The sequence below is a fragment of the Lottia gigantea genome, assembly GCF_000327385.1.
Source record: "Lottia gigantea unplaced genomic scaffold LOTGIsca_6, whole genome shotgun sequence".
Taxonomy (NCBI): Eukaryota; Metazoa; Mollusca; class Gastropoda; family Lottiidae; genus Lottia; species Lottia gigantea.
The window spans coordinates 3,602,087-3,617,251 of NW_008710049.1; the positions used below are offsets into that span (position 1 = coordinate 3,602,087).

General features: G+C 31.2%; 1 protein-coding gene across 1 annotated transcript; it reads left to right on the forward strand.

Annotated features, from left to right (window-relative positions):
• Nucleotides 1–4,557: 4,557 nt before the first annotated feature.
• LOTGIDRAFT_93759 (hypothetical protein) lies at nt 4,558–14,651 on the forward strand (the record flags this gene model as incomplete). Its single annotated transcript, XM_009063963.1, has 4 exons — nt 4,558–4,791; nt 5,391–5,573; nt 13,909–14,091; nt 14,577–14,651. Coding segments are annotated over 4 exons (675 nt in total), but the record flags the coding sequence as incomplete, so codon positions are not given.
• Nucleotides 14,652–15,165: the final 514 nt, after the last annotated feature.

Genomic DNA, 15,165 nt, shown 5'->3' on the forward strand with positions numbered 1-15,165 from the left:
GCCAGAATATTCAATAATAAAATTTGAGTGTATAAACTTGTCAATCAGAATGAAATAAAATGTTTTAAAATTAAATTACGACATTACTGAACTGCCTGTAGTATTTCAATAACCAACTTTCACAATGACTTTAACCTTGTTATAACCTAATCATTTACAACAGGTTTGTTTTGTTCTGTGACCGACTTTCTCAATTTCCATTCATTTTTTGACAAGTAACATTTTATTTGGTGTGTATTTTGTTTTGATGTTAGCTGTGATGTATATCTGAAAGGTGTCCTGTTAGAAAATCAAACTGAACTATTACTGAAATCAATAATTTCAGTTGCAGTGTTTCTAAGACAACTAGAAAAATTGGAATATTTTCCTTGACCGAAGTTTAAAATTCTATATTTTTCAAACAGAAATATTATTGTTCGAAGGCTTAAAAATCAGACACATCATATATATTGGTTGACATCATGAACATGTGAATATTACACAAAATGTATATTGTTATAGTTGAGGATAGATATGTACATCCAGGCTCTTTTAAAACATTAACAGTTTACATAATTGTTAGGTAGTTGGAATTGACTGTTGTTGTTGAGTCAGATACAGTCCACAGATGAACATAAATTTCTTTGCTTGGCACTCTGTTTGCTTGATGTCTATATGGCACCTTTCCCTTGAACAACTATGGGGCAATTCAGACTATAACAACATAAATAACATTTGTTGGAATAAAACAGAAACTATCCATCTCATCATTGTTTCCTCTTGAAAAACCATTCAAAGAAAAACTGTCAGTTCTTCTATGTTTATTGAACAAAATGAAAGAGAGAAAATCTTAATGATGTTGGTAACCTTTGAACATAACTTTTCTTTTTAACCTTTTAAAAGATGGATTGGTCTGGGAATACAATTTTACTAAATATTGTATCAAAATAACTAGGAATGATAATTCTAGCGGCTTTTCCCCTCAAACTTAAATGAAGGTTTTAAGAAATTAAGTCATCTGATAATTGGATATCAAATTTTGAAATGAAGATAAGAAATTTGATCAAAATGAAATGCTTTAAGACAAAAATCATCATAAGTTAAGTTTTGACCCAAGCGTAAACATGCTTACATGAGTGGATTTTCAATTTAAATATATTTATTCATGATAAACCGTCTATACATTATGATAGCCAATTGCGAACTTTTTTAGAAAATTTCTGAATCTCAGTATTCATAGTTTATAATTAAAATTACACATACACCTGAAAGCAATTGAACAAAAACTGGGGGAATTAGTTCAAAGATAATTTTAATCAAAATTAGCGAAGTGATCTACACTTGAAATGTATATTTCTGGATTGTTGATTGCATGCATTTATAAAATTTTAACCATATTATAATCACCTGAAATCTGGGAAATGAACCCCTCCCCTCCTCACATTCCATCGAAAAGCTTAATCTTTATTGTGTATTAAAGAATCCCCATGGTAATAGTTTCTGATACATAATTTGCTGTTATCTTTATTTTGAAATTGGACTTAGTAATTAAGTTTTATCTTGTCTGCTGATCATGGAATTCAATTTTCCTTGGAGGAAATTTTAAAGAGAGGATCAGAGATGTAATTCAAGTTGACATAAAGATCTTCTGATTCCATTAAACTAATGTCTGTGAAGGTAAAAGGTTAGACAATACCTGCCAGGTTTAATTGTCTTCTTGAGTATTAAAGTCTTTGAATTAGGTTAAAAGATTGAGAGAAACATCCATATTTAACAACTAATATTCACAAGCATCCTGTTTATCAGCCAAACTGCTTGATTTCTATCTTTCCCAAATCACCTGTACCATTTTCATCTATGTAGACCTAAATAGTGAGGAAGAGCATTTAAATTACGGATATAAGCTTACATTGAGTTTTGTGCTTGCTGCCATATTCAAGAATTTCTTTGAAATAAAAAGTTTCTGATGGCATCCCCTATGTTTCCATCTATTTAATTGTGTTAAGTTACTGTTATATACACTAAAAGTAGCCATCCTTTGGAAACACCATCTTCCATTCTACTATTTAACATAAATTTTAAGGTACCCAAGCTATGATACATTTGACCAAAGTATTAAACAAAGAATGTGATTCACTTGGTATCAGGATAGTGTTAAATTTTCCCCAGAAGGAGTTTAAAAAATTTTTGATCATTAAACTGAAGAAGCATTTATGTAAATTGGTAAATGTCACATTAAAATAAAAAAAACACTGTAACAAAATATTATCTTGCACAGTGTTATGATACAAAATGTTTTCCAAAGATACGATTTCCTGTGTATAGTTTGCTTTAGAAATTGTTTTATTTCTGTAACTTATTAGAATCGTTACCATTCTGTGACCTTATCACTGGATCATTTACCAATTCCAATATTGATAAGGTTTCTACAGACTCCATAACTGTCTTTAAGTTCAGCTAGATAATCATCTTCTGCAACTAAACCCTCATTCGTCATTCCAAACTTCACCTTTGGGAGTTGTTTGACTCTTGGAGAAGATGCATGAAGTAATTTCAGGGAATATTTTCAGCACGGAATCAAGTCCCTGTGGACCTGCCATTGGCTGCCAAAGGTGATTAGAGAGAGATTAGTGTTGGAAGAAAAATTGAGTTGTAAATTCTGTTTTTCTAGTAAATAACTTCTCACTTTTTAAAAACACATTTATTTTCTTACACTGTCTGTCGTTAAGACAAGTAGAAGTAAACAAAATTCATGTGAAATTTCCAGTATTCTGATTTCGAAATAAAAGTTGTAAAAAGCTAAGAGCTTTTAGCCAATACTATTGTTGTTTTATTTAAAGTGTGTATTATCAGAGAGCATTGTATATCACCCTCTGTGTCCTATTCCTTTTTGATTTCACAAGGAAATTATAGTGCTTTAAAAAAACCTTTGAGGATGGGCTGTAAACTGATTAGAAAAAAACCCATAACAGCCCTGTCGGTAGCACAATTTACATCATTGTTGTGGGTTCTTATCTTAGTCAATTTGTGAAACTCTGATGACCTTTAACAAGAAATCTTTTGTCGACTCAGCTGTTAATGGGTATAGATAATCCAGGAATAATCAATGCCAAGAGGTTTCGCCTAGGATCAGCTGATGAACATGATCTGAATATGTTATACGTGTAAGAACTTGTGGGCTTTTTTCTTTCTTTCTAATCCGGATCATCTATGTTGGGCCACATGAAATAAATCGTCATCCATGTCCGTCTGCCGGTCCGCCTGTCAGTCCACAATTGCTCGAAAACACTCTAGAACCACAATTCTTGACTGATTTTGACGAAACTTGTCATGAGTGTTTGTAATCAATTTTTAGCTAGTAAACACTAAAAGGCATAATTCTTGCCAGATTTTGACCTAACTTGGTTATACTATTCAGTATCGCCCCAAAAAGTTCAAAAGAAGTGTAGAAAGTTGAAAATTTCATGCTGGTGATTGTTACTTTACTGCCATATTTTTTTTATTTAATATCAAAGCTGCCAGTGGGCATATATTACCTTGCCTGGCAAGCTTTCTTAATCTTATTAATGTAGGAGTTGTATTACATGACTCTTCTGAATTATGGTTTTGATGGGTGTTCCTTTTTACCATATGTTTATTGTGAATATATTTTGAATAATACTAACAAAAACTGGTTGAAGCACTCTAAATTTAATAGTTTAAATGATAAATCCATTAGAAACCATGTTTTATCTTTAATTTTCATTAATATCAGAAGTTAGTGTGAAAACACAGAAGTAAAATACATGTTTTCAGTGCTTTAAAAACACCAATTATTAGATTTCTTTGGGTTTATAGGTGTAGAAAAACTCAATATGATGATAAAAATTGTAGACCATATATAAGAAATAAAGCTATAGCATGTTTGCTAGAAAGTTATTTTATAGTTTCTATAGTTTATTACTTCTAGGGATAAATTTTATGGCTTGTAACAGACTAGTGGTTTTAACACGTTTTCACAATCATATTTGAAATTCTATTAAATAAATGTAGAAAGTTCTGTAATCTTCCCATGGAGACATTGAAGTCTTCAGCATGGAAACAGAAACTGCAGATATGATATAAAATGCTACAAAAAGTCATACAAATCTTATTATTCCATATTAATTATCCCATGCCCTACCATCGGTTCAGTTTTGATATAATATAATTTTGTAAAAGGCAATTTTACTGTTCTATGTGTACAATTTTGTGAATAATGCTATTAAAGGGGGAAAATCTTGCAGTTTTCAGAGAGTCCATGTAAAAGGATGTGCATAATATTGCTTTTGGAAAACTACCTTGGCTAATGATTTTGTCAACAAACTGGCCCATGGTTTATTCTGGATTTTCTAAACAGCACTTCTACAAATCAAGAATTTAAACATATCAGATCAATTTCAGATGTATTTCAGATTTTATATCAAATCCCAACACACTTAATCCATTTTTATACTTTCCGTTTTGACAAAAGAATTTAAACAATACATACACCAATTTTCAAATCAAATCCATCAAGTAATATGTATGACATACATAATATTTTTTAAATGCTGTATAATTTTAGGTGAAAAGAAAATAGAAGATGAAGGTTTACTACAGCCAGGTTCACATTATTTCCCTTTTGAATTTACTCTTCCATCGAAACTACCCTCATCCTTCAAAGGCAAACATGGCCGTTTACGTTATTTTGTCCGAATGACAATATATTCCCCTGGTGGACCCCATCATGAACGAACAAGTAAATTTGCTGTGATAGGATCTTTAGATCTAAATGCTGAACCAGATGCAGCGGTAGGTTATTTATTTTTGTACGTATATTAGGCTCTTCCCATTTTGAGTTCATATCAAATTTAGAAGAAAAATGTGTAGAATTCCCCAAAACCTTTTTCGTGCATAAATTAAAAGGTTTATATGAAGACTTTCTCTAATGAAACTAATAGATTTCAATGTATGAATTGTTGATAGTGTGAGAAATATATCAGTATTTACCCTGAAATTAAATCTTTAATTTTAAACATTTATCTTGGCGAGGAAATAAACATCAGCTTCAGTAGTTCAGCCTAATTTGAAATGGCACATACCTGTAAGAAAATGTACCAAATATTAGTTTTGTAATATAAAACCTGCTATCTTACATGTTGTCTCTACAATTGTGGTATATTTAACTCAATTAAACCTAATTTAAACTATATAATTTTTATGTTTGCCTGTTTTTTGATTTGTGAGATAATTATAACAGATATTTGTGCACATGCAGATCTGAATCAAACAGAACTTTTACTCTGCTGCACCCTCTCTTTTCTTGTCTTTTCCTACCATATAACATCACACCAGCATCTGAACTGCAGCCCCTTTAATTTAATTGTACTATCAGCAATTTTATATTTCAGCTTCCAGTTGAGAATGATACATTTGAAACAGTGGGATCATGGTGCTGTATATCAGGGACAGTGACTGCCTCAGTAAAACTTGATAGAAAAGGTTATACTATAAAGGAAGCAATACCCGTCTGGGCACAGATTAAAAATCTCAGTACAAGACGTTTAGCTTCCACACAAGTTTCTTTAATTCAGGTAAATACCATTCACACATCTTTTGTTTGAGTTATAGGGAATGTGAAATGCCAAAGCTAATCAAAGGACTTTATTTACAGCTGGTAGGAATGTCTGTGGCTTTCTAAAAGTGAGCTTCTGGCCACGTATTCTCGAAAAGATCATAGCGCTAGGATGTCCTAGGTTCCTATCTCCTAACATTGATTCTAGGACATCCTAGCACTAAGATCGTTTCGAGAATATGTGGCCAGATTTAGGTAGCTAAATTCATATACCCTGAGATAATATTACCATCAGAAAATATTATTTTTGTTAAGGGTGATTTATCTAAGAAAGAAATTCAAAATAAGACAATATAGCAAGATTCCAACAACAGAACATTATAATACATATACTGAAACTTTTAGTTAATTTCCTAATTTGCTCAATTAAAATGTGGTCAATAAAGACATTAAAACAATATAAAGATATTTTAAGACCTAGATGATTAAGTTAGTAGTTATTTTGTTTATAGTGATGTTAGGTTATGGATGTTGGTCAGGTATAATTACAAGTGGTATGTAGGGAATAATTTATAGTGTTATAACCTATCAGTATTCTGTTTAGATATGACAATCTTAGACTACCATAATTACTGTGTTAACAAAAACTATTTAACAAAAAACTCTGTGTCCTAGAATAAAAAGTTTTACCATATAAGAGTAGATAATTGTTAATCAAATAAGAGCGTCTGGTCTTGAAGTTGTTTTTTTTTCAAGTGATCTGAAGAATAATTTAGGTCTTATTAGCATCTGTATTCTGTTTACATATAGATGAATTAATTATCTCTTTGCTAGAATACAGAAATAACCAATTAAACAACATTAATTAAACCTTAACCTAGTGTCTAGCTACTTTATATTTCACATGTGTTTTTCGTGGGGGTGTCTCTGAAATCATCAGTATTCTTTAGGTATTGTAGTGTGAATTTTATAGTTCAAGAAAATTAAGAAAAAGCTGTGCTTATACACCATTTCAATGTTCTCCCTGGTGGCTCTTTAAGGAATAATTTACATACTTAAGATCATTAGTATTCCAAATAGAAATAGTCGTTTAACACAGGTCTGATTACTTTGATGTGAATACTATGATTAATGTTAAATGTCTCTGAAGTCTTGGAATACCAATAATTCTTTTTTGCAAGTTGTTGGAGGTACTATTTTCAAGAACACGTGAACAACTGAAAACAGTATTGAAAGAGGTTTCATATGACATTTCATACAGATGTGTCCTGATTCCATTTGGGATCAGATCTTGAAAAAACTTTATCTGAACAACCTAATTATTTGAAACAATCTTCTTACAAAAGTTTTGGTGGTGTTATAAAGTTATTAGTAATCACAAGGTTCAAACAGTACTATTTATAATAATATTATATTCCCTACTGGAATGGTGATGATGAGTACAGACAAATATTAAATAGATATTCAGCAGTTTTCAACATAATCTTCAATTTAATTTGATGAATTATACAATTGATGCAAGCATCTACATGAGAGGTTTTAAGTTGGTAAACATATTTTCTGAAATGATGCAGCAATTGGTGCAGTCCTTTACATAAAAAATATTGAGGTAGCCGTTATGTTGATGATTGTTTGTGCCGAGAGAAACTGAATGTGGACAGTCCAGTGGCACAGATTTGTTACTCCATAGTCTTTATTTCCTTATATTATTTTTTGTTGGGCTACAAGGAGCGCATGCTTTGATTCCGGAATATTTTGGGTTTGAATTACATAATTTTCATTATTTTATTTCAATGTTGAACACAATGCTGAGTATTTTAAACTTGATCATCTTGTATTAGGAGAATCACAGTGTGAGGCTGTAAGCATATGAGAGATGAAGATTATCTGTTTATATAATGCATTACTGTATTTTTGAGTGCATTATATTTATCAATGAGCATGTAAGTTGAAAATGCATTAAACATAAAGATTTGTACTGAAACTGGAATTTCTATTTGGAAGATAAACAATCCTGTAATTAATCTAATCAAGAAATCTTGTGCAATAACTCCTCGAGGGATCTAGATAGATAAGTGTCCATTCCAGGTAGATTATCATCTATCTCTGATGCTTGAAATTGGTTTTGCTTCAAATTTGAGCAAAATTTTTTTTAGAGCTACAGAAAAGATTTTTCATTCTTGAAAATTGGGAAAGTTTACGAATGGGAATTCATCCACTTACCGATACAAGGATTGCTATAACACAAAAGGGTTCATAAAAAAAATACTACAATTATTGTTTGTATTAGACAGTCCAAAGGAACCTTACAATCTTGTTCCAGTTTTTTAGGAGTAGAGAGATTCATGTTTCATAAGTTGAATGATTCTTGTTAGTGCCTTTATCCAATATCCAAATCATAATTTTTACAAGAATCATATAATAATCCATTTCTCCTAATACTGTTAAACATGCTCCAGTTTATCTCATGTCTGATGTAGACCTGATTATTGAAAGTAGAGCATCTTACAAACATCTCATTTCAACTTGTTAGTCAACATTTATTTCAATTTCTCTACATGTAATCTTGTAAATAACAAAATTCCACTAGAAAAATGTGTGAAGTGAAATTGTGCCAATTATTTCTTTTAATACCTGACATAGGTTTCTTCCCATCATAGAACTGCTGTGTGAAATAATATCTATTACCTATTTATTGGTTAACTTTATTTTACTCAATGATGTTGTTGCAATTGAATGCCTTGCCTTATGTCTTTTTGCCTTACATATAATTCAAACATACTTCACCTTTTTGTCAAGTAGATACCATTCCACCCGCTACAGGCACTCATCTGCCCACCTATCAGTCTTGTAATATCTAAAGCCTATCTAAGGAACCAGAGGTTAACTTTACTGAAATTAAACCCCATTTGACTGACATTTTCCAGAATTTCTACAGAACCTTAAATCCTTTACTGTACATGATAAAACCTCTTCATTCCCAAAAATACTTTATCCATCTTCATTAGCCCATAAAGTGCAGAAGACATAAAACTCATTCATTTCATCTCATTTTCATTTCTAAAAATACTTCCAAGCATCATTAATTTTAATTTGAGAATTTCAGCCATTATAATTGAAACACTCAATGGTCATAATGTAGAAATCCTACAAGAATTGAAATACTGACAGTTTTAAATGAGTAGACTTGCCATTAGTTTTAAATGTATTATGAGTGCACAGTTAAATTGATGTATAATTGATGGCACTGTTCTGCTGTAAAAAAATAATTACAACTGAATGATGCTTGAAACAGCTCTCTAAGATTGGAAGGTTATTTTGGTGTAGGAATGCAGACTTTTAAAAAGGTGACTTTCATTCAAGAAGTAGGTTATATCTGGTGTTTACTTTGAAAGCTATCAGTTCTTGCAATGGTTTGAAGTGATTCTGTTTACATAATCTTTCCATGTCTTGTTTCATTGAAATCAAATTAATAGACATTTTTGACAGAAGTTATTGAATATTAACTCTAATGCCACAACCAGTGCTTTTGCGAGTGGGACCAGTTTTAGATCACAACTAATACCTGAATAATATATGACTCTTTTGATATCTATCATTGCTTTTAAACTAGATTTCGAAACAACTGCAAATCTTACATAAACTAGAAATTGTTGGTGTCTTAACCATTGTCGGGATTATGGTATCAAATCAACTTTGAAAATTTGTCATTTTCACTGTAAGCGATCAGTCATTTTGAGTGTGCATCAGTTAAACGATATTTTTGGTCAGTGATGTTTCAGTTAAGCACAACACAAACAATCTTTTGGACTCGTCTCTGTGAGGATATGCAAAAAAAAACATTGCTTTAGGCATCAGATCAGTTTTGAATTCATCATTGTTTTTCTATTTATAATTCTAGTTTTCTGTCATAATATCCCCAACAGAAAGTTAAGTTATTCTTAGATACCAAATGTTGCATATTTTCACATGCTTGTTTTCATTCATGCCTGCCATAATATTTGGAGGTTTTGTTTGTTTTGTGGTGAAATATGCAGACTTTGTTATGATTCCTATTTACTGGGAGATAATTTCATTCACAAACATTTCTAGTCAAATCAAAATATCAACATGAATGAATCTAAATATGATACCGAATACAAGAAGCAGATTTTTCAGGCAGAATTTATAGGCAACAATTGTTCTTCAAAAATTTATTTTGATATTAAATTGTGCAGATTATGGTGGGTTATATATCTTCAATAACTAGGTGTTGTTACTAAATGAATAAGTAAGTGTTCTCTTAGATATAATGAGCCCATTTATTGGAGAAAGAAAAACTTCACTTGATGTTCATAGCTATACCAGTAATACATTATCTGAGATGCTGTAACTGTTTCATGCAGAGAACACTGCATCTATATAATATTTTTGCTAACAAAATCATTGTCATCTGTTGAATATTCCCTGATCAGATAGATCTATCTACATATGTGTATTTTTAAACGTGTCTTTTTTCCGACGACACAAATTTGAATTAAATCACGATTATTACCTCATTTGCTTGTGAGATACAAAAAACTCGAACAAATCTGTCGTCTGAAGAAACAATTTGAATGGAAATTTCATGTCATTAGCTCATTGAAACATATTCTATGAATTACCTGCAGACGAAACGGATAATTTCTAGGAGGTCACGTTAATTATCCACAGACAATTCCCATAATTCAGTTAGGTCACATGATAACCTCTAATGGCCATGTGGTGAATGGCAAGACCATTATGTTGAAACCACTTGAGGAAATTAAAGAATACTTCGTCTTCATTGATCAGATTAACCATCAGACAAATCTGTCTTCTGCTTTTCTCTCTTCACATCTGCTTGTCAACATGGTGGGAGAATTCGGTGAGAAATTAGAACCTGGTTAATGTAAAAATCATTTGATTGGTTTAGATATTTATTGTATTGGCTGCTGGGGGTTAGTGTAATGTTAAGGTTATGAATGAAAACTTTATTATCTCCTGTGGTATTTCTAGCACTATTAAACTGATTCTAATTTTCCTGACCTGTTTAAAACAATATTAATGAATTCTTTATATGAACGAATATGTGGTCCAATACACCAAAGTGACATGCCATGGACCTGTCTATCATTCAGTCCATTTTGGCTACGTCTTGACAGGAAAACGTTTATGCTGAATCAATTGCTCTACCCATGATTAAGGTCTGCGCTCCAGGATAATGCCATCTTACATCAATATCTAACTATTTTGGGAAAAAGGTATCATGTGAATAAGAAATTTAAATACCATATTCATTTCTATGACTACAAAAATAAAGTGTTCAAATTAGACAGTCAATGGTGTGCATTGGATAACTTTTTGCCTTAAATCTGGTAATGAGGAATTCTACTCTGTACCATTCTGCACTGTGAGTTAATGTTGGTACTCATAATGAAAAAGAGATCTCAACCCGTGCCATTGCATTTGTCAACTCAGCTTCCTTAATGTCATTGTATCGTCCTGTTCTATTTGGAACTCAATACTGGTATATTCATGTGTTTTCGAGTGAATAAAGTAAATTTGACAATCAGTGTCAGTAGAAGTATTGATCAGGTAATATACATGTCTGGTTTCATAGTTAGTCCTTCAAATTGATAACAAATTGCTCAATTAGTAAAAAATTGCTTTAATTTCCACGAAACTCGATAGATTTAGGAGGTTTATTTGATGGAAGGAAGGGGTTAGTATAACCTAGGCTAGGAAAAGAAAAATACCCATCTTCTATTCAATTTTTTAGAATTATATATAGCTATTGAAGCTTATGACTGAGCTGACTAGTCTGGCACTAGCCACCTTGTTTTCTGATGTGTCAATGTCTCACAGATTTGTTTAACTAAGGCCATGTGTGCTACAGGCTGTGCACGTTAAAGATCACTTGACAGTTGGAAATCAAAAAGAGCATGCTAATGCTGCTGTTCTGGCAAAATTTTCCTCACTGAACCCTGCATGGTGTGGCTTTTCTTCATTAGCCCACATTTCATTTCAGAAATTTGTTTATCATCTAGCTGTAACCACTTGTATGCCAATATACTTCTCATTGTTATAAATTTTCAATAGTTAAAATACTGCTCAATACATCAATTGTAGAGCAATATAGAAATACCACTGTTAAAATACTGCTCAATACATCAATTGTAGAGCAATATAGAAATACCACTGTTAAAATACTGCTCAATACATCAATTAAGGAGCAATATTGAAATATCACTGTTAAAATAGTGCTCAATACATCAATTGTAGAGCAATATAGAAATACCACTGTTAAAATACTGCTCAATACATCAATTGTAGAGCAATATAGAAATACCACTGTTAAAATACTGCTCAATACATCAATTGTAGAGCAATATAGAAATACTACTGTTAAAATAGTGCTCAATACATCAATTATAGAGTGATATAGAAATTTCACTGTTAAAACAGTACTCAATACATCAAATATAGAGTGATATAGAAATACCACTGTTAAAATACTGCTCAAAACATCAATTGTAGAGCAATATAGAAATATCACTGTTAAAATACTGCTCAAAACATCAATTATAGAGCAATATAGAAATATCACTGTTAAAACAGTGCTCAATACATCAAATATAGAGTGATATAGAAATACCACTGTTAAAATACTGCTCAATACATCAATTGTAGAGTGATATAGAAATACCACTGTTAAAATACTGCTCAATACATCAGTTGTAGAGTGATATAGAAATACCACTGTTAAAATACTGCTCAATACATCAATTATAGAGCAATATAGAAATATCACTGTTAAAACAGTGCTCAATACATCAAATATAGAGTGATATAGAAATACCAATGGTAAAATAGTGCTCAATACATCAATTGTAGAGTGATATAGAAATACCACTGTTAAAATACTGCTCAATACATCAATTATAGAGCAATATAGAAATATCACTGTTAAAACAGTGCTCAATACATCAAATATAGAGTGATATAGAAATACCAATGGTAAAATAGTGCTCAATACATCAATTGTAGAGTGATATAGACATATCACCGTTAAAATAGAGCTCAATACATCAGTTGTAGAGCAATATAGAAATATTTAAACAGAACCTGCAACATGTTTTAGTCACATACTATGCAAACTTTAGTCTGAATATGTAATTTCAGAATATTTGATTTAGATATCGATTAGATATTGTATGCATCATCTGTTGCAACAAATTGATAATAGTCCAATTAATTGTTATTTGTCTTTGAAAATTAAGCACTAAATATATCATTTCATCTTCCCCGAAAATCAATTTATTTTATCCTTTATACTGATCACTGGCTTCAAAGAAATAGATTAGATTGTAATCTGTGAGATGGATTAATTCGGTTGTATTTAGATCTTAATATAGAAAGATCAACCAAGTGCAACTCGAACAACAATCTGTCAGAATTATTTTAAGAGTGAAACTTGTAAAATTGATGTGAAAATGACCGCGTTTATCATGATATAAGCATGATAATTATAAGAATTGCGTGATACAGGTACAGATTAAGTATAATATTGTTTATATTTGGTAATATAAATATAGTTATTATACAAATAACTACTAGACCGTAAATAATTGGATAAATATAACATTATTTTATGTTCAGATTACATCAATATTATCTTTTCAAGTTGAATTGCTCCCAGGAATATTGTCTGTTAGTGCCATTCCTTGAGATTAAGGAACGTAAATTTGTTAAAATTACCACCATGAAATTTTGAAATAATAACCATGAAACCATCAGAACTGATGTTGTTTTTAACCAAGTCGAAACTGTTCCATTTATTGCGAAAATTTACAGTACAGTAAGGTTTTCTAACAACACAGTCCGTTAGAGTGTTTGTTCTTTACATGAACATCAAACAAATGGCAGTTGTGGGTTCCAATTTTAAACGTCATGAATAAGTCATCTCCACTCATAATTTTAATTGACCTGTCTGTAAATGGGTACAGATAATCTGGGATAGATCAATGCCAAGAAGTGTAGCCAAGGACCAGCTGGTAGAAAGGATCCTTTGTGAAACTCAGATAAAATAAGACATCCTATTCTATGGACCTTGTCTTTATTTCTCAGGGACTTATAAAACCTAATTCTATTATGTGATATGACTGGACAGGTTTCTTTCAAATTTTAAGAGTTAAAAAAAGTTAATATCACAAGGTCAATTATGTTCTTTTTATATACTATTTGTATTTATTCATCTTTAATAACTAACTGCAACTATTAAACAAGTAAAGTTGATATAGATTAATCTTATTGTTACCATATGATTTAATGAATATCAAATTTGTATTTTTCAGAATGTAACATATTATTCATATCGTGGTAGATTTAGTGAATGTACGGTACTAGTGACTATACATAAAGGAAGTGTAGCTCCCCGCAGTAAACAGACGTGGAATAGAGAGTTATTAAGTATACCTACAGTACCGTCCTCTCATCTTCGTGGCTGTAAAATTATTGATGTTCAGTATAGTATAGAGGTAAGATATTTAAAGAAGCTATTTCTTTGTCATTGAAAGGATTATAGTTGTTTTGCTATTTTTTAACATTTTCTCAGAAATTAATTTGCTTAAACCACTGATGGAGCTATTTTTCTATGATAATTTTCATAATAATAAACTAATACCCAACAACAACCAAGTGCGTCAAATTAGACTTGTCCTTGATGCCAAATTAGAAACCTGAAAATATGACACGTCTAGCAGAAACTGAGCTCCAAATTTTTCTGGGAAAGAGAAAATAAAATCTATGATTCTCTTTCCAGACTGTATCATGGTTGCATAATTTATTCTTATCATTACAATTCAGATCAGCTATTATTCCTCAAAAAAAAATCAAAAATTATCATAGTCATACAAAGTGCATGAATATGTTGGATTAAACAATAGTATCACTTGGTAAATTTTAAGCACATTTAATCGTCTTTTATTGAATTAAATTAAGTAATATCCATATATATTTTCAGTTATGTATCAAGCCATCAGGATTAGGACGTAAAGTGAAATTACCGGTGGATATTGTGATAGGAACAACTCCATTACTAGATCATCAGCCTCGTGTTACTTGTCATCCATTAGTCTCCCCTGAAGACAGTTTAAATCCCTTCCCCTTTTTCTCCGATACTAATTCAGATCAAGTATTTCTCACAGACTTCTCCTTTCAACAAATGTTACCGACTGCTCCACCGTGGGAAGAAGATGATGACATTCCCTGACCGCTAGAAAAAGGTTAGTTCAGCTCAGTTTGTTATTCGAAGTGTCTCATTAAGTCTGTCAACATATGGTCATTTTGATGGTTGTAGAGTCAGCCCTCAATGAATGGTTATAAATGGCAGCAACTACAATTTTCAGTCATCTTTCTAGAAAATTAAGGATACTAATGTGTATAAAAAGCCAAGTAGAGCAAACCATGTATCATTTTATTCTGCTGATCTTTTAATGATTTGAAGAATTCATGATTTAAGATTTGGCTATATATCCAGTTGTTAAGGGATTAACTGTGTAATAATATATTTTGAGACTTTATTCTTGGAATATTGTTAATGCCCAATTTGG